Source organism: Panthera onca, chromosome B2, assembly GCF_046562875.1.
Source record: "Panthera onca isolate mPanOnc1 chromosome B2, mPanOnc1 haplotype 2, whole genome shotgun sequence".
Classification (NCBI taxonomy): Eukaryota; Metazoa; Chordata; class Mammalia; order Carnivora; family Felidae; genus Panthera; species Panthera onca.
The window spans coordinates 43759423-43780248 of record NC_138343.1 but is presented as its reverse complement, the minus strand read 5'-3'; the positions used below and the strand labels follow the sequence as shown (position 1 = coordinate 43780248).

At 42.8% G+C, this 20826-nt stretch overlaps 1 protein-coding gene across 1 annotated transcript; it reads left to right on the top strand.

The window, feature by feature from the left end:
* The first annotated feature begins 6360 nt into the window (after positions 1-6360).
* ENPP5 (ectonucleotide pyrophosphatase/phosphodiesterase family member 5) lies at positions 6361-20614 on the top strand. Its single transcript, XM_060615651.3, has 4 exons — positions 6361-6539; positions 9151-10014; positions 11734-11910; positions 16051-20614. Exons 2-4 carry the CDS (start codon positions 9186-9188, stop codon positions 16476-16478), a joined length of 1434 nt encoding a protein of 477 aa, XP_060471634.1. The 5' UTR covers positions 6361-6539; positions 9151-9185; the 3' UTR covers positions 16479-20614.
* The last annotated feature ends 212 nt before the right edge of the window (positions 20615-20826 follow it).

Below are 20826 nucleotides of genomic sequence, written 5' to 3'. Positions count from 1 at the left end.
CCCACTACCATGAGCAACATAGCTCACTCTGGCCAGTGAATTCAGGCACGCATATGCCTTTAGTTCTTTTTTTTTAAGTTTATCTATTTATTTTGAGAGAGAGAGAGCACATGCATGGGCAGGAGTGGGGGGCAGAGAGAGAGGGAGAGAGAATCCTAAGCTCCACACTGTCAGCACAGAGCCCAACGCAGGGTTCCATCTCACGAACCACGAGATCACAACCTTAGATGAAATCAAGACTTGGACGCTTAACCAACCAGGTGCCCCAACATACACCTTTAGTTCTAAGCAAGAACAGATGAGTAAATCAGCAACAAGCCATTCACACTAGATGGATTCTCCTATGAAACAGAGTCCCCATTAGAGAGCAGAGAAGGAACTAGGCCAGCGGGTGGCTCATACCCAGGCAAGGTGGAGATGGATGGAGTCCTTTGTGAAATCGGAGAACAGGTGACAACAGGTGTAAACGAATAAAGGTGAAAGTGACTTGAAGAGTCAAGAAGCTCTCAAGGATGTCATATCAGAAAATTTATGAGAAGGATGTTGAATTTTCTGACGAATCTCAACATTTAAGATGAGTTTTCCAGGCCAAAGACTATTCGAACCTCCATAAGCCAAGCGTCCTCTTTGTCACCTGTGGCTTTATACCTTCTTTCAGCGGCCTGCTGTGTAATGACGGTCAAAGAGCAGAGCCAGCCTTGAGCAAGCTATGGGAGATGTCAGCTTTGGGTGGGCTGCCCCTTACTTTCTCTTTCTGCTTTCACCTTCCTCTAGGTGCCAGTCCATTTACTCATCTCTCAAAAGAAAACGCCCAGCCTACTGACCCACTCTTCTCAGCTTTCTCTCCAGCAAAGCATGCTACTTTGAGGGATTCAGAGAGACTTTGAGTCACACACACGTGTAAATATATGGCTAATGGAAGTGGATCTGACATGGCTCCTGGGGAAAAAACAAAAAACCAAAAAACACCATAAGGTGAAGTGATGAATTTCCGATTATGGAGTTGGAGCCATGCAGGAAGGGGGCAGGGGGACGCCTGCTCTGATGTGCCCCATGCTGCCACTCCAAGAAACCCATAAAGCTATAGAGCAATTGTTACTTGCTTTGCCTCTTGCTATATTGTCACACTTACCAAAGAACCCAAGCAACATAATAGTTACAAAGGATGCCCACATTTATGTTTTAAAGGTAATAACTAGAGCGGGAAAAAATATCTTTTTTGATCTAAGTGTAGGACGGTATTTTTTAGGCCCTTCCCCAACTCACAGTGAATTTGCAGGATTATAATACCCATGATGAGCCAATACTTGTCAAAATAAACGGTGAGGTTAAACTAAGTACTTTGAGGCTTCCTAGGGAATGTATTCTTTACGAAGAACTAAGGATGTGGTCGTGACCAAATGTTTTCACCCCAAACGCCGTGAGTCTACGTGCAATTTTGCATTGAGAATGTGCCTTTCCAGATAAGCCTCAAACCAGATAGCGAAAGACAAGTGCCCTCTGCCGACACTACCACATGCAAGACTGATCGAGTTACTCAACAGATGACACCCAGCTCTAGCCTAGAAAATAATAATCGTTTCTCTGCTGTGTAACTTCCACACTTCCCTCCATTAGGTGGAAGGACATGAAAACCAGCAGAGCAGGGGCCCCACGGGGTTCCTGCAGTTTCAAGTTCTTAGATCCTACAGACTGAACGTATATGTGTGCTGATCTACACACCAAAAAGTGCCAATGAAAAAGTCAAACACCGCTAGGCCCGATTCGCCAACTTTTGGGAGGATGATTACAGAATAGGACTTAACTTTTTGCCGCTATTGTTTACTGAGGTATACTTTACATATGGTAAAGTTGAATATTCTCAGGTGTATTCTCTGAGTTTTGACAACCTTACAGTCAGGCATCCACCATCACAGTAAAAATTCCTGAGGGGAAAATGGGTGATGGGCATTGAGGAGGGCACTTGTTGGGATGAGCACTGGGTGTTGTATGTAAGCGATGAATCACAGGAATCTACCCCTGAAATCAAGAGGACCCTGTATACTGTACGTTGCTAACTTGACAATAAATTATGTATTTTTTAAAAAATTCCTTCACATCAGGGGCGCCTGGGTGGCTCAGCCGGTCGAGCGTCCAACTTCGGCTCAGGTCATGATCTCACAGCTCATGGGTTCGAGCCCCGCGTCGAGCTCTGTGCTGACAGCTCAGAGCCTGAAGCCTGCTTCAGATTCTGTCTCCCTCTCTCTTTGCCCCTAACCCACTCGCATTCTGTCTCCGTCTCTCTCAAAAATAAATAAACATTAAAAAAAATTTTTTTTAATTCCTTCACATCAGAAGGTTGCCTTGTGCCCCTTTGAGGCTAATGCCCTCCCTTCACCCCAGGCTTCTGGAAACCACCAATCTGATTTCTGTCCTTATCCTTCTACCCTTTCTAGAATGTCATATAAGTGGAATCAAACAGTAAATAGTCATTTGTATTTGGCTTCTTTCACTTTACAAAATGCTTTTGAGACTCACCCATGTTATTGTATGTATCAGCACTTCATTGCTTCTTATTGGTGAATAGTATTTCACTCATGGATATACCACAATTTGCTTATCTACTCACAGTTGAGGACATCTGGGCTGTTTCCAGTCTTTAATGATTACGAACAGAGCTGCTACTAAAATTTGCATCTAAGCTTTGAGGGGTCACCGTCTTCACTTCTCCAGTCTAAATACCTCGGAGTGGGATTCCTGGCTTGTGTAATACATGAATATTTAACTTTATAAGAAACTTCCAAACTATCTTCTGAAGTGGCTGCATCATTCCCACCAGCAATGTAGGATAGCTGTGATCCTTCTGCATCCTCGTCAGGGCCAAACGTTGTCAGTTTCCTCGATGTGAGCCATTTTAATAATTCTTTGCGAATTTTTTTATCTAGCCTGAGCTATAGAACTCCACATTCTAAACAAAATAAATCAATTGAACATGTCTGCCAGCTGCATCTCCCGGGTTGAATAGGGTCCCTTCAAAATCCACGTTTCACCTTGAACCTCAGAATGTGACCTTATTTGGAAATAGGATCTTTGTAGATGCAATTACTTGTGCGCAGACGAGGTCCTCCTTGATTGAAGTAGGTCTTAATTCCAGTGGCTGGTGTCATTGTAGGAGGCCACGCGGAGACACAGAGACAGAGAAAGACCACCATGTGACCACGGAGGCAGCAGTTGGAGCTCCCTGCAACAAGTCAAGGAACGTCAGAAACCACCAGAAGCTGGAAGAGACAGGAAGGATTCTTAGAGCCTCCGGAGGGAGTGTGGCCCTGCCAACATCTTGATGTCAGAATTCTAGTCTCCAAAACTGTGAGAGAATAAAGTTCTGCTGTGATCAGCCACCTCCTTTTCGGAGTTTGTTACAGTAGCCCTATAAAAATGATACACATGAATACAAGCTACAAAACACCAGAATACAAAGAAGTTTATAAGGTTACATTTGGCTTACCTAAAGCTTTCGGAGGATAAAACACATAGTAATTGTTGGCAGGAGAATATAGTTCTCATCGGTACAGATACATCATTAGCAGCCTAAATTACTAATAGTCATAAAATACTTGGACTAAGTCTCTAATTCAACTTTACACTCATCAGACTGAACTTCCACCAGTAAGTCCAAATTAGTGAAGACCTACTTTTTATCAAGAATCAAGGTCAGTCCAGAACCAGAGTCCCAACGGTTCCTAACCCATGGCTGTTGAATATGGGAGACCCACATTTGGCAGACTGTTCTATAAAGAATCATGAGGTCGACTTTCTTTTAGTTTGGCAGTTTGGGGTACAATGTATTCAACCTTAAAGGTTTGTTTGTTTGTTTGTTTGTTGAGAAAGAGGGTGAGACAGCATGAGCAGGGGAGGCGCAGAAAGACAGAGCATCCCAAACAGGCTCCACACGGTCAGTGCAGAACCCAACTCGAGGCCCGAACCCATGAACCATGAGCTCTTGACCTGAGCTGAAATGGAGAGTCAGACTCTTAACCGAGTGAGCCACCCAGGCATCCCAGGGTTTTTTTTAATTGTAAAATAGTTTGCTCATTTCCCCTGCCATGAGACCAGTTTTGAAAACAAAACTGCTGTGGCAGAGCCAGTCTTGGCTATTTCATAAATCACACTTCATATATCAGTTTTAGCACAAACACCTCTTCCAGCTCCTGAGGAAGAAAATAATCCAGTATTAAACATCCTTAGATAGGCAGAGGGACCCCATTCCTGCTCCAAAACTCATGAAAGAAGTTGGCTCTTCTGGTACCCTGTTATTCAGAAACACATTACTAGCTCAGTGGTGATTATATTAATTTAATAACGTAAAATAAAGGACTAGGCGGTCCACAAAAGTCAATAACAGGCTGTAGCTTATGTTACCAATAGCTCAGCAGCTATTACAATTGGATAGAGATCGAGGCAACAGGGCAGACGATGTGGTACAGATGTGTGAGTAGAAATTCCACATGTTTACAATCATTCCTCTATCTACACTATTCAAGACCGAGTTTCTCCCCAGTAGTGACGTGAGATATACAACAAGCCTATCAGCACAACATTACGCGTCATTATAGGGAGATCTGGGAAGAGTCTTTGGCACTTGCTGAGCCCCTCCTGAGTCATGTTCGTGTTATGTGCTGTGATTAACAGGTGCACCGTACCTATTTCACCAGGGTGGCTGGCGAACGCAATCATGCCTTCCATAACAAGTTTGCGGAGCAAGGCCAAGTGTCATCATCTGATCAGAACCCAACATTGTTCAGTGACCCGGATAAAAATCTGCTTTTTCACTCCTTCTGCTCGCTAGTCAGTATGCGCTGTTCTTTGAGTGTTTGGGAGAACACAGGGTTGGCCTGTCTGTGGGGGACGAGGAATTATAACGTCGGGCCACCCCGTTCCAAGGTTGAGCAATTTCAAAGGACAGGGCTTAGGGAACTTGGAACAATCTGTCCAACTTCACTGTCACTGGGTCTGGCTAAACACAGAAACCAGCCTCTCTAATCCCTGCCCTGTGTCTGGAAAACCATAAACCCAAGTACTACAAATAAAAGGCCATGGAAGAGTGAGTGCCCAGATACCCTTTGGGATGATATGATGCAATCAGATGAAAGCAAATTGGGGTAGGGGCAGTCCCTCCACAAGAAGTTGAGAGAAAGAGAAAAAATTAAGACCAAAATGTTTCCCAACATTCCCATAATTAAGCATCTACCCTTAATTACCAGCAAGAATGTCTATTCAGTTTACAGTGCCAGCACACTGGACAGGGAACGGAAGCTCCAGAGAGGAGCCAAAGCCACTGGTTGTGCTCAGTTTTGTGGGCTAATTAGATGTGGAAACTGAAATTGTGACAATCAAGCAGATATTAGTTGCCATTGCAAAATGGTCAGAATTAGGCCTGGGGATCACATAGATGGACAAGTCCTTTCAAAGGAGCTTCAGGTCATTATTACAATTTATGGTAAATACAGCCGGGATGAAATTGACAAACCATTGCACAATGCCCACACGCAAACACGGCCACCACCAAACCAGAAAACTTCCTGAAAGAGAAATGAGACCTGATGGTTGTGGCCTGATGGTGCATTTGGGAAAAAAGCTAGAAGCGGAGTCTAGAGCCTAGATGAAACTATCAGAGTAGCCTCTCCCCCTGTGCAGATTAACCTAACCCTGAACCTGGCTTGGTTGACTTTGAGCAGTCTCTCGAACCACAGAGACCTCATGCTGCAAAAACCTGGGGCTTATAGTGCAAAAAAAACCTTCAACACTGGGGCTGCAGAACTGACTGAATTAAACCCTTTTAAATCAGATTTTTCTGAGATAAAGCAGGTCACACCAACTAATAAAGAGTTAAAATTTCATTGGCCCATCGACTCCCTGGGGTGCTCAAGGGTTCCTCTGAGCAAAGTCTAGGGTATGGAGTCACCAATTTTTGATAAGAAGAAAAAATGACCAAAAAAACTTGAGAGATCAGATAAGAGAATAAAAGTACTTTTAACCAAAACGGTGTTGACAAACCACTGGGGTAGCATTTTATAACCTTTCTGCATCACCGACTACAACACAAACTGCGGGGCTAGTTAAAGGCACACCGCAGGAGGCTGTGTGACCCGGCTGAGAGCGGACTTCAGCTGGAGCCGATCGCGGGGCACATTCGCCCCGCCCCTGGGGCCTCCCCGTGACCCTCTGCTCCCGAGGACTGTGGCCCCTTCACCCTCCTAACGCAAGCAGCGCCCGCCCCCTGGTCCCGCTGATTGACAGGCTGTGCAGCGACTCCCAGGAGCCCGGCAGAGGGAACTGTCCTACCGCAGCCAATGGCAGCCAAGAGGCGGGACCTGCGGCCGGGAGGCGGTGCTGGTCAGGTGCTCTGCCCCGAGGCGGCTGCAGGTGAGCCGCTGCAAGTTCAAGGGGCTCCGCTCGCTTTCGCCACCTCCCAGCTCTCCGCACGGGTCCCACGGGAGGCCCCTCCAGACTCACCCTCCAGTTGTCCCAAGCCCATGCGGACCGTCCGGATCGCTGCGAGGGTAAGAGTCCAGGGGAGTGGGCGGCTTGCCTCCAGGGAACTCACACGGGTCCTGTGGTCCTCTCAGACCTCTCCCCCCACTTTCCACTGCACAAGCGCACAAGCCACGTGGGGTCACCGGCCGGCTTCGGTCGGTAGAGGTCTACGAATTGGGAACGCACAGTACCCGCGCCCCATCCCAGTGACTAGGATGGAATCCCAGGGGAGGAGATGGGGAGCTACTTCGTTCTCCTCTCGACGTCTCTTCCCCCGATAACACACGGACTCCTTCTCCCCGTTTCTAGGCGCCCCTTTCCTCTATTTCTAAGGCTGTCTGTGGTGGAAGGATTGGAGGGGAGGAGGAACTGGACAGCAGCCAGGTGAAATCTGGAGCCAGAACGAGGGATTCCACTGCACCGTGCAGCATTTTGTGTATGGAAGAAACGAAATCTGAGATTTCTTTCATCCCCACCCCCCACCTCTCTGTTTATTGCTTTATGTCATCGATGTGATAATGTTGGTTCTTACCAAACATTCCTAAGCTGTAGGCAACACTTAGCCTTTGTTTATTTTCCTTGTCCAGGAAAGGAGCTCTTTCCTGCTTACCACAGTTGCTAAATTAATTTACTTAGAGGAAAAATCAGGTGTCTCATGTAGCTGATTGTTTTATTAGCCTTAAATTATATTTGTTTCATAACAGACTTCCTTGTGTTTGGAAGGTGAGGGAGAACAGAAGAGGGGAGAGGAAACAGCATCCTCAGCCAGATGGTAGTCAATATATTTGCAGTTCCTCATTGGAACTGATTTGTAACGTTCCTTCCAGAACTGGAAACATTATGGTCATTTGAGAAAAGAGTTTTTTAAATTTAATTTTTGAACCATTGTATGGAGACCAGTACTTAAAGCAATTTCGGTTTAGGTAATGTTCTAGGTGTGGTGAAATCATAGTTAAAATTTACTGCATCTGAAAGCAAAGCGAGCATGCTGAGCCATTTTTATTTACCTGTACCTGTAATATAGCAAGAAGGCAAGACAGGATCTGTTTTTGAGGTTTAACAATATCTTCAGCATGTTCGGGTCACCTGGGTGGCTCAGTTGAGCGTCTGACTTCGACTCAGGTCCTGAGCTCGCAGTTTGTGAGTTCCAGCCCCGCATCGGGCTCTGTGCTGACAGCTCGAATCCTGGAGAATCCTGGAGAATCCTGGAGCCTGCTTCGGATTCCGTGTCTCCCTGGCTCTCAGCCCCTCCCCCACTAGAAGTCTGTCTCTTTTTCTTTCTCAAAAATAAATAAACATTAAAAAAAGTATCTTCAGCATATTCAAATTAGGAAGGTGGCAAAAGCTGAATTCGGGAGACTTCTTGGCACAAAGCGTGGATGGATCCAAGTTTTGGTGGGCTTATAAATACCTTCATGCAAGAAGGGACAAGGAAAGGAGGGAACCAAAGATCCTGTTTGACATGCAAGCCCATTGAGAGCTGACAGAATTTACATATGTCTTGCTTATCCATATTGTGTTTGCTTAGCTTTCTTGAATAGCATCACCGCTTTTTAGAAGTCTATGCAGATTTTAAACAACCAGCCACTCAACAACCTTGACCCAGGGAGAGACTTTAATCCTGTCAAGTGCCTTTTTCTCACATATCCCTAAGATTAAGTGCGGGTGAATTTTAGCATCAGGAGAGTCAACACCAAATTGCAGAATTATAGTTTCTGTTTGTACTTAAGTCAGAAACTAATTGTTTTAGTTTTTAAGAAGGCTATGGCTTTAATTATTAAATGAATGCAGATTACATTTCACAAGTATATTTGAGTGTCACAAATTTTATGTCACTTCAGAAGAACAAGTTCATCTATTTTCTCCTTTTTCCAGTAATATCCCTAACCATGATGAACCAAACATAAGGCCTGGGCTTTGAAAATAGAGGGGTGTGTGTGTGTGTGTGTGTGTGTGTGTGTGTGTGTTTAAAGCATTATTGTTGGATTTGCTAATGGTACTTCCTTATTTCTAGGTTCCTGTAGTTGGTCTAACCATAATGATAAATATGTGTTCATAGGTATTTGACTATATAATTTTTTCTGACCAGAAGTCAGAAGTCTGGGTCCCCTGCAAAAGTTTCTGAAAAGCTTTTGTTTTTCTTAAAAGTGAATGACATCAGGGGCACCTGGGTGGCTCAGTCCGTTGAGCTTCCAACTTTGGCTCAGGTCATGAACTTGAGAGTTCGAGCCCCGTCTCTAGCTCTCTGCTGTCAGCACAGAGCCCACTTCGGATCCTGTGTCTCCTCTCTGCCTCTACCCTGCTCATGCTAGCTCTCTCAAAAATTAATAAACATAAGAAAAAAGTAAATGATATCCTATTTTCAAATGATATTTGGGGAGTTTAGTTAAGTGATTACTTTGAGAAATGTTTTAAAATTCTTGGGAAGGAGAAGTTTCTAAAATGCAACTAAACTCAGTTTTATTATGCAGGTAGCCCCGGTCTCTTGTTTGAAATGGCGCAATGTAATTCTCACAGGCTGTGGTTTATGGTCTTACTGGGATTCCTAGGTACCATCACTGACAGTTGTGGGTAAGGTATTAAGTATACCAAAAAAAAAAAATTATTGCCATTAACTTCTATATGTTTTTTATACAGATTATCTTGCACTGAACTGATCACATACTTTGAAAATGACTGCAAAACTTCTCTGGGTATCCTTCATACTTGCTGCATTAATATTTTCAATTACATTTTCCCTCCAACCAGACCAGCAAAAGGTTCTCCTGGTTTCATTTGATGGATTCCGTTGGGATTACTTATATAGAGTTCCAACACCCCATTTTCATTATGTCATGAAATATGGTGTTCATGTGAAGCAAGTTACTAATATTTTTATCACAAAGACCTACCCTAACCATTATACTTTGGTAACTGGCCTCTTTGCAGAGAATCATGGGATTGTTGCTAATGACATGTTTGATCCTATTCTGAATAAATCTTTCTCCTTGGATAACATGACCATCTATGATTCTGAGTTTTGGGAGGAAGCAACGCCAATATGGATCACAAATCAGAAGGCAGGACATTCTAGTGGTGCAGCCATGTGGCCTGGAGCAGATGTAAAAATACATAATAGCTTTCCTACTCACTACATGCCTTACAATGAATCTGTCTCATTTGAAGATAGAGTTGCCAAAATTATTGAATGGTTTACATCAAAAGAGCCCATAAATCTCGGGCTTCTTTACTGGGAAGACCCCGATGATATGGGCCACCATTTGGGACCTGAGAGTCCGCTCATGGGGCCTGTCATTTCGGATATTGACAAGAAGTTGGGATATCTCATACAAGTGCTGAAGAAGGCAAAGTTGTGGAACATTCTGAACCTAATTATCACAAGCGATCACGGAATGACCCAGTGCTCTGAAGAAAGAGTAATAGAACTTGATCAGTATCTGGATAAAGACCACTATATTCTGATCGACCAATCTCCAGTAGCGGCCATCTTGCCAAAAGAAGGTAAGTCTGACCGGGTGGCCGTCTGGGGCTGGGGCTACTTGTGCCCAGGGCAGTGGAGAGGGGAATTTTTGTTTCTGTAATTTAAATATGCATGCCTGTGCGTTGGTAATATTCTGGGATTTAACCCTTAGACTCTGAAAAGACAAAATCTCTTTTCTCGGCATGTGGTTTTTCACTTTTTCCAAGAGTATTGAAATTGATGTCCTCTATATACTTACGGCAGATGGATTCAACCATTTTGGAGTCACGGAATATGATGAGAGCTACAGCCTCCTTTCTCAGAAAAATTGAGATGGAAAAACATACAGAATTTGCATGCAATTCCAGTGATTTTATGGAAGCTCTAAAGCTTTCTATGGATCCTTTTGCAGGACCTACTTAATAGGGAAGCAGTGCAGTATGGAAAGGAGAAAGCGTTGGCCAATCTGAAGATTTGTTTTTCCTGTCTATAAGTAGAGGAAGTAATAACAATACCCTGAACTTTTTACAAACCTTTCCTCAAAGCCTCATACCAACCTCGTCACCTAAGTGTTAGTTCGATTGTAAAGACGGGTGAACAAACTCAGGTTTAACACCCCCAGTTCACAAAGGAAGTGCAGAGCAAAACTCGGACTTTTGCCTTCTGTTTTGTCACCATCCAGAGTTAACTTAGGTATCAAATGAGACCAGATTTTGAAAAACCAAATATCTCACAAATGAGCATTATATTCCTTACAAGGGAATACGAAACGGTGAATGTTAAGATCTACGTAGGCACCTGTGCACAGACTTTTTAACAAATTCAGTATAAAATAGCAAGATTTTTTGTTGAGAAGAGTCACATTACGTCTTCAATTTTCCTTGTAAATTTGGAGTGTGTTCCCTGTTTGGATGGTGGGAGGCAGAGAGGAAGCCCCAACAAATCAGTGCGAAAAACAAGAAAAGGATTAAAGCTCTGGCCCAGATTCGCTGCTTGAAGCCACAAGGAGTACTTTGCCACACCTTCAGGGTTTTAAAGAACCTTTTCAGGGCACCTGGGTGGCTCAGTCGTTAAGTGTCCAACTCTTGGTTTCAGCTCGTGTCACAATTTTGTGGTTCGTGAGTTCGAGCCCTGCATCGGGCTCTGTGCTGACAGCGCGGAGCCTGCTTGGGATTCTCTCTCTGCCCCCCCCCCCCCACCCCGTTCTCTCTATCTTTCTGACAGAAATCAATAAATTTTTTTAAAAACTGAAGAACTTTTCTATTTTATAAGCTGCTCTCCACCGCGAATCTGTCCTTTTCTCAATGGCTCTCTCACCTTCCAGTCAGCATATTTTTTGGTCTAGAGACTCTCTGCACTCGTATCTCTCAGAACTTAGCTCTTTGCTTTTATTTGGGTATTTCAGTGCCCTAGACATTTGACTTAGTGCCACCAGTTGGGGGGTGCGTGTGCACACGTGCATGTGTGTAGTTAAGTCTTCAGAGATTTCTAGTTCTATAGACTGTGCTCTCAATTCCGTAAAGTGAATTTACTTACAACAGAAGATGAATCATGTCTGTTTCCCCCTCAAGATTCTCTCCTTAAGGGGGTAGGAATTCTCAGGTATCTGGCTCTCTTTCGTTACGTTCTGCCTGCTGGCGTTTTACCTCAGTGGGGTGTCTGCAAGGAAGAAATGTCCCTTGACGCCTGTTGCCATGGTGGTTTCTTTGACTGTGACAGTGGCTTGTTCTGAGTGCCTCTCTGCATCCTTCCTCTTTTAGGTAAATTTGATGAAGTCTATGAAGCACTCGCTCATAGTCATCCTAATCTTACTGTCTACAAAAAAGAGGAGATTCCGGAGAGATGGCATTACAAATACAACAGCCGAATTCAACCGATCATAGCAGTGGCTGATGAAGGGTGGTATATCTTACAGAACAAGTCAGACAACTTGCTGTGTGAGTATGTTATATTGTGTCTTCCCATTCTCCATTGTTATTTGCTAAAGTAGAGGCTATGGGTAATACAGCAGTTTATTTCCTGATCGAATAACTAGTTGGTGTCATACATTAATAGCAAATCAAAGATCCCTGGGGCTTTAAAAGGAGGTAATCTCGGGCACCCGGGTAGCTCAGTTGGTTAAGCGTCCAACTGCGGCTCAGGTCATGATCTCAGAGTTTGTAAGTTCGAGCCCCACATCAGGCTCTGTGCTGATGGCTCAGAGCCTGGAGCCTGCTTCGGATCCTGTGTCTCCCTCTCTGTCTCTGCCCCTCCCCTGCTCATGCTCTGTCTCTCTCTCAAACATAAATTTTTAAAAAAGAGGTAATCTCCCAAATGTTTATTTCTCTTGAAGTCGTCAGACCAAAGATATGCAGAGTGCCCTATACCTCTAATTATAACTGTCATGTTCCTGAGAAAAACATAACTGAAATGTGTAAATTGGATTATTTTCTGCATCTGTTTTATGTTCTGATATCATAATAATTTAATCTCTTTCTGTATTCTAATTTAATTAGCTTTCTAGGTGTTTTTCTTTTCTTTTCTTTCTTTTTTTTTTTTTTTTTTTTTTTGCCCTTCTGTCTCTACCAAATATAGGCCAACTTTGTTTTGTACCTTGGAAACATTTCTAAAAAGAAGTGCATCTGGCATGGATAATCATATATCAAGATATATTTTTCTAATACCTAGCAATATAATTTTGGAGAATAAATGTCAGATACAACGGCAATCCCATTCGAAATTCAAACATGCAAAATAATGTGCTTTCTGCCATCCTTAATGTATACTTTTTTCCTTATATAGCTTTTAACAAGTTAGTGAGATGGAAAAGCCATCCATAGGATTTCACTCTTCTTTATTGGGTCTGTCATTTGCATATTTGCTTTCAAACTGCCTGCCCTCTCCCCACTCTGCTTTGCATTGCCAGTGACTGACTTCTACAGACTAAATTTCACAGGCTCCTTTGCAAACTGGCTTCTGGTAAGTGTTGACCAGTTGGCCAATAGAAGACAGTCACAGGAGTTTGGGAGGCAGCAGTTTGGAAGAAGCCAGGATATTTGTCCCCCATGTTCTCTATCTTAGGCTGTGTCTCTCACAGTGACTTCATTTCCTCTGTTAGCTCCCTCTGGACAACTTTTCTGTCTACAGCCTGAGCTCCTACTGGGCAGCCCTGACTTTTGGGCTCTGGTTAACCACACCTCTTCCCTTCTGTCTCTCCAGCCCTGTGAGGCCAAGGGGACATAGGAGATTCTTACTATTCCTCATCCTTGGGTAACCTTGCCATCGCTGTGTGCTTTTCCGCTCTTAACACTTTTGTAACTGGCCCCCATATGAAATTCCCCCTTTTGGGCTACCTTGAGTGGGTAGGTTCTGCTTTCCTGGTTGACGTGGATATTAACATGACTGTTGCCCAGTTCACTAGGAGTCGTTTCTCCCCTGTTACTTGGATGATGAAGGAAGTTTTGATATAGTATATCAAAACCATATAGACATGTTTTTTTCAGCATTGGTCCTTGATATATCCAAGAGAGGTACAGAAATGTCCCTTTAGGTAGAATTGGGTTCCTATCATGTCTGTTGACGCAAAGAAATGCGGTTGCCTGGCCATGGCATTTGTGGTACATATGGGAGTCATAGTGGCACATATATACAGGAACATGGTTTCTGGTTCCCGAAACAGGTGTTCCATACAGATAAGGATCTGAAGCCAATATTTAATCACACCAGGGGAGCTGTTTTAGGAAGGCCTTTAAAAGCATTTCTTTTTTTCAAAAAAAAAAATTGAGGGGAGGGGCATGAGAATAATTGTTGCCTTTGTATGTTCAGATTTTCAGATTTTTATGTATGGTGCAGAGAGCTTTTATGTTAGACGAGTTGCATTCAGAAGATGGGGTTGTTCCATCTCTGAGGGGATTTGTACTTTACAGTTAATGTAAATTTAAGGTGCTCTCTTGAAATTTTGGTTTGGTGCACTACAATGACACAATAGATTGGTCACACCTATTTTTGGTAGAAAACCTTAATAACACTCCTATTTATGTTGTATTATGTTCAACATAATTATTTTAAGTTTATTTATTTTGAGAGAAAGAGAGAGAGAGAGAGAGAGAGTCCCAAGCCGGTTCCATGCTGTCAGCGCAGAGCCTGATGTGGGGCTCAAACTCAGTAAGCGTGAGATCATGACCTGAGCCAAAATCAAGGGTTGGATGCTTCCCCAACTGAGCCACCCTGGTGCCCCCTCAATGTTATTATTTATTCAATGAATATATGAAATAATTATCTCTTCAACAAATAAGTACTGGCCTGTATATTCCTTCTCATCCTGAGTTCCACAAGAGAACGAAATCCTACTGTCCGAAAGCAGTGGTTCGCAAATACGTTCCCTGGACCAGCAGTATCCAAATCACATGGGAACTCACTAGAAACGCAAATCTTGGGCCTAACCTAGACCTACTGAACTAGGAAATGTGAGGGTAGAGCCCAACAATCTGTGTTACACGTGTCCCCCAGCCAAGAAGTCTCACACACAGAAGGAAGTTTGAGAACCACTGCCCTCAGGCATCCATTATTAAATATCGTCTGTTGGATCAAGCAGATATGGTTGGGGCCACTACAAAATGAAGTCCCTATTCATGGGAAGGGGTTTAGAAGGCATGAGTTCACTTCAAATCTGATTTTCTAGGAAGAAGTGTGATATGAGAGAATTATCTTTGCCTTCATGATTGAGAGTCTAGATCCCAACTTTTCACGGAAGTGAGCACAGCTATCATCTAGCCCATTACAAATTACATAATGGCATATTTCCCAGGGTTACTATCAATTAATTAGCTAGAATAACATATAATACTAGTCAGGTAATTAGTGATGTCATAAATCCAACATTATTTTACTTGAATAAACTCAAAAAAGAGTTCTGGCATTCAGAATGACTTCTTCTGATGGATTGAGCCAGGCAGATATGGAACTACTTTGAGGAGATGACTCGGGGTGAGCTCATGACTTTCAGAGGAGCTGTTTTAGGATTTTCTCTTTTGCAGTGTTGTGTTCCAATTGCCTATTTCCCTGTAGTGAATGTGGGATATGGAGACTGATTTGCTAATCATTCTCACCACCTTTAACATACATCCTGACGGGGGGGTGCCTGGGTGGTTCAGTCCATTGAGCATCTGACTCTTTATTTCAGCTCAGATCACGATCTCAGGGTCGGTCGTAGGATCGAGCCCTGCATCAGGCTCTGTGCTGAGTGTGGCACTGCTTGAGATTCTCTCTCTCTGCCCCCCGCCCCTCTCTCCAGCTCGTACTCTCTCTCTCAAATAAATAATAATAATAATAACAATTTAAAAATAATAATAAGATAAAATAAAGCCTAAGACAATTGTCTTAGGTTGCCACCTTACCACCTGTGGCTGCTTCCCCTCACACCCTGATACACCAGGCACACAATGCCTTTAAATTGCAGTTTTTATTATGCAGGAATTTCTGTCCATCAATTTTATATCTCTTGATAAATCCGAAGACTTGTAAAGTTTTTACGTGTGACCACACAAGCACACAATGCTAAATTGTAGTTTGATCCGAACCACCAAAAGTCACTAGTGGATGGTAGCTGTTGCTAGGGGTTTGATTTTTGTGGCATCTTTTGTTTTCTTAATTTACTGTGTTTCCCTTTTCATTGGTTAATTATAAATTGGTTGTCCTTATGACTAAGAACACCTTTATCCCTTTATCTTGAGAATATAATTGGGATAAATATTTGCTGAATATTAGTTTACCTGCCACAAAACAACAACAACAACAACAACAACAACAAAACAGTCACTCATTTTCCCCTGACTTGGCTCAGCTTTGCCCTTTACTCTTCCCCCTCTGCTGTTTCAGGTATTTTCAGCCTGCGTGAAAAATTTGTGATCATGTGACTTTTCATTTTATAAAGTGAATGGTGATGTTTATGACAACAGAGATTGTTCATAAAAGATTATCTTCTTTTAAAAGACAGACTAGATACATGTTGCATTCAAGGTCAGACTTTGGTGATACCACTTACTTTCGTATCAATGCCATCTGGTTGGCTAACTTACCCATTCGTCTTATCTTTCCAGTAGGCAACCACGGTTACGATAACGCGTTAGCAGAAATGCGTCCAATATTTTTAGCCCACGGTCCTGCCTTCAGAAAGAATTTCACAAAAGAAGCCATGAACTCCACAGATCTGTACCCGCTACTCTGCCACCTGCTCAATATCACTGGCATGCCACACAACGGGTCGTTGAGGGGCGTCCAGGATCTGCTCAGTTCAACGACCCCGAGAGTGTTTCCTTACACGCAGAGGCCCACCCTCCTCCATGGTAGGGTCAAGCCAAGGAAAGATGAGCACGAGGCGTCGTATGCGTATTTCCTAGGGGTCTCTCTTGGCAGCATTTTGGTTCTCGTATTTTTTGTAATTTTCATCAAACATTTAATTCGCAGTCAAGTACCTGCCTCACCAGATATGCAGGCTGAAATAGCTCAACCATTACTACAAGCCTAACGCTACTTTAAAGTGGAGGTTGTGTAATGCTGTCCATGTTTAAGGGTTTCAAATTCTAGGAAACCAGTTTCGGACATTCGTGCAGATCAGTAAACAGTTACATACATATGCAGGCACAGCCCCCCCGCACACACACACACGCGCGCACACGCACGCATACACACATACATCAAACACACACATAGACCAAATGCCCATACCTATAAAGGATTAAAATGAGGAAGTATATTTCTGTGGTTTTCTCCGGCTTAGGGGTAGATAAAATCCTGCTTTATTTGGACTTGGCACATACAATGTATATATTTAGCAACTTTGCACTATCTAAAGTTCCTTATACGTTGCACTTTAAATTACTCTCCGAAAGGGTACTTTTATGCGAAACGCACTTTATTGACAATTATGTCTTCTAGCTTGGTTGACAAAGACAATTTTTTCGGCCAACGTCGCAGAATACTTGTTATTTCTTGTTCAAGCTGAATGAAATTTCTAACAATTCCTGAATACTGTAGAAATCTATCCCCTTATACTGGGAGTGCAAGAAGAAAGTCAAAACTGTTGCAAATTAAATGTGATGACCTTCATACATTGAAGTTTGGAAGGACACATTCCCAATAGCAGGACTCATCTGTGGGCATTTCTTCTCATACTTCTTTTTAAAAGACATGGGTTTTCATTTTATGCTTCCTAAAAAAAAAAAAAAAAAAAAAAGACTCAAGTGCTGACAAGTTTGTCCTAAACATACTGTTTCTGTCATGAAACTCATTGTTCTTATTTTCTGATGAGTCATTTTGCTCTGATTATATAATAATGAAGACACCATAAACATAGATGTCCTTCCTACATAGTCCAGCACTGGCCTGTTCTGAACAGAAGAGATTGGGGACCACCTCAGCAATGTCTTCCCTTGTTCTGTAATTCTCTGCTCCTTCGAAAACCGAATCACTGCTAATCACATTAAAAATCAAATTAGATACAACGATGTTTCTTTTCTTTCTGGTAACGTGTAGGAAGAGAGCGTACGAGCATCTTTAAGATTTGAGCACTTGCAGATCCACAGGCGAGAGAGAGCTCAAGCTGTGTAGGTCACTCCGTTCTCAAAAAGGGCTGTGAGGAGCTAGGGAAGGAACATTAGGTGGGACTGTGCCTGAGATGTTCACACTGTACCCAGAGCAGTGCTAAAGGACGCCTGATGGCAGAAATCGGCAAAATAGCCCCTAGAGGGGACAGGTATCGAAGCAAGGGGAGCTGAGATCATAGCCTTATTTTCATGAAATATCTGGATGCCCCCTCACCGGGTGCTCCGTGAGATCAAAGATGAAGCCAAGGTCACAGGCTTCGACCACCTGGGTAGTTTTATCATCTGCCTGGACACTCAGCTCTTCTCATCCCGACCACCAAAGCTGTGCTTTAGATCTCTGAAGTAGTCAGGCTGGGGAGACCTATGGTTTACCTGCAGTTTCTTAGAGGAAAGAGAAGACCCTGGAAAGAACAGCTTTCTTCGGGAAAAAAAAAAAAAAAACCCAGCTTATAGACAGATGGCCCACAGATAGTATTGTGATTTTGTGTATATTAATGTACCAGCTGGCTAATGAACAGGTAAAATAGTATATGTATTCCAGAAATAGAGGATAGAGCAGATGTAAGGAACAAGGAAATATTTTTCCCTTCAAAAGTATAGTTGTGAGGCACCTGGGTGGCTCAGTTGGTTAAGCATCCAACTTTGGCTCAGGTCATGATCTTGTGGTCCATGAGTTTGAGCCCACATCAGGCTCTGTGCTGACAGCTTGGAGCCTGGAACCTGCTTCAGATTCTGTTTCCCTCTCTCTCTGCCCCTCCCCTGCTAATTCTCTCTCTCTTTCAAAAATAATAAACATTTGTTTTAAGTACAGTTGAATTGGGGCTGGGTGCCTGGATGGCTCAGTTAAGCATCCGACTCTTGATATTGGTTCAGGTCATGATCTCATGGTCGTGAGATCAAGCCCCACATGGGGCTCAGCATGGAGCCTGCTTGGTAGTCTCTCTGTCTCTCTGTCTCTCTGTCTCTCTCTCTCTCCCTCTCTTTCTCCTTCCCCCACTCGTTCACACACACACACTCTCTCAAAATAAGTAAATAAATATATTTCTAGAAGTGAATAAATCCATGTAATTGTCACTTTAGAGGAGAAAGAGAAAACAGACCATTACCAGCACTCCAGAAAGATCCTCAGTGCTCTTCCCAATCACTCCTCGCTGCCTGCAAGAAACACTGTCCTGACTTGGAATGCAATGGAAGAGTTTCCCCTGCTTAAAAATTTTATTTTTATGATCATACGATATGCTTTTATGTTTGTTTTTTTCCACGCAAGACCACGTGACTTTCCTCCCAAGTCCTTGTGTGCGCATTGCTTTGTTTATTCTCATTGCTTCATGGAATGACATTATGTGAATATACCACAATCTGGATTCTGTTTTTGGATATTTGAATCATTTCCGGTTAGACGTTACCGTGAATAATGCCGCCCTGAGTATTCTCTTACATGTCTTTTGGTGCATACACGTATACATTTTTGTTGGCTATATTCTTTACATCCACTATTTAGCCTAGACTTTCCCAAAAGCAGAGACCTAGGCTTGGATACAGGCAATTTTTGTGTGACTTGATCCCAAGAAACAAGAGTGAGGAACAAGGAGTGAAAGAGATGTGGAAAAGCCTATACAAGCAGAAGTCAGAGAGTTGGCCGTTGTTATGACTGGTGCTCAACCTCACCGCACCCAGAGGGGCCTTATGGAATAAATCTCAGAACTGTCTGCCTGAGAAATGCAAAACATTTGTCCGTCAACTTCCCAACCCTCCCCTCGTTAGGGGTGGCTGCAACGGGTATTGACTCCATGGATTTCTGGGTAATGTATGCACAAGTTCCAAGTGTGAGCTCATAGGCACCCAGCGCCATCGTGTCCGGGCCAGGAAGAACAAGGCTCAGCATTGTCAGGTTGCTTCTGTGGGAAGCTGGTCTATGCCAGGATGAAACTGGAGTTAAGGTATGGGCCGAGTGGATTTGAGACACAGGGGATGTCTAATACGGCCACACGTATACGGATTCTTCGTTTTAACCAAGGTCATCAATTCTGTTCATCTGTTTTTTCTATCCTTGTGTCAACACCATACTGAATTATTACAACTTTATGATGGTTCTTGACATCTGGTAGAGTAAGTGCTATCACTTTATCTTTCTTCAAAATTGTCTTGGCCCTTTGCATTTTTTTTTTAATGTTTATTTATTGGGGGGGGGGGTGGGGAGAGAGAGAGAATGCCACCCAGGCTCTGTGCTGTCAGCACAGAGACCAATGTGGAGCTCGATCCCACAAACCTCAAGATCGTGACCGCAGCTGAAGTCAAGAGTCGGGTGCTCAACCAACTGAGCCACCCAGGTGCCCTGGCCCTTTACCTTTCTGCATAAATTTGAGTCGCTTAATACAATTCGTAAAAATTAAATAAAACTCTGTTGGAATTGTTTGGATGCAGTGACCAATTTGAGGAGAATTGACGATCTTTACAATATTGAATCTTTCAACCCATAATCATGCACAGCCTTCTATTTTGGTCTTTCTCAATTCCTTTCGATGCTATAATTTCCTGTGCAAAAATCTGCATGTATTTTGTTAGGCTTATCCTGAGATAGTTCATGCTTGTTGATATCAGTATAAATGATACCAGTTTTAAATTTTCATTTTCTGTTGATATATAAAAATACACTTGATCTTTATATATTGACCATATAGCAAGCAATTTCATTAAGCTTCTGGTTTGTCTGACTCCTTTGGATTTTCTGTGTATGTAATCATGTCATCTGTGGGTGTGACAGTTTTATTATTTTTCGATTGTCATATGATTTCTTTTTCTTGCCTTACTGAGTTGCTAGCACCTCCAATGCAATGTTAAATAAAAGTGATGATAGTGGACAGCCTTGTCTTGTTCCGGATTTTAGAAGAAAAGCATTGAGTATTTCACTATTCAGTCTGTTAGTTGTATATTTACATAATTATGATATGATTCAGTGTGATGTTAGCTGTAGGCCTGTGGCAAATATATCAGCTTGAAGTTCTCTTACAAATGTGTGGGGTTTTTTAATAATAAATTGATGTTAAATTTTGGCAAATGCTTTTTCCTCATTTATTAACATGATTTTGTTTTCCTTCTTATCAAGATAGAGGTTAACATTGACTTTCAAATATCAAAACTAATGTTGCACTTCTGGGATAAACTTTGCTTGTTAATGTGTATTATCCTTTTGAAATACTCAGAGCTGCCAAACTCAATTAGGTATTTTGTTAAAGAATTTTTGCTCATAGGCAAATTGGTCTGTGGTTT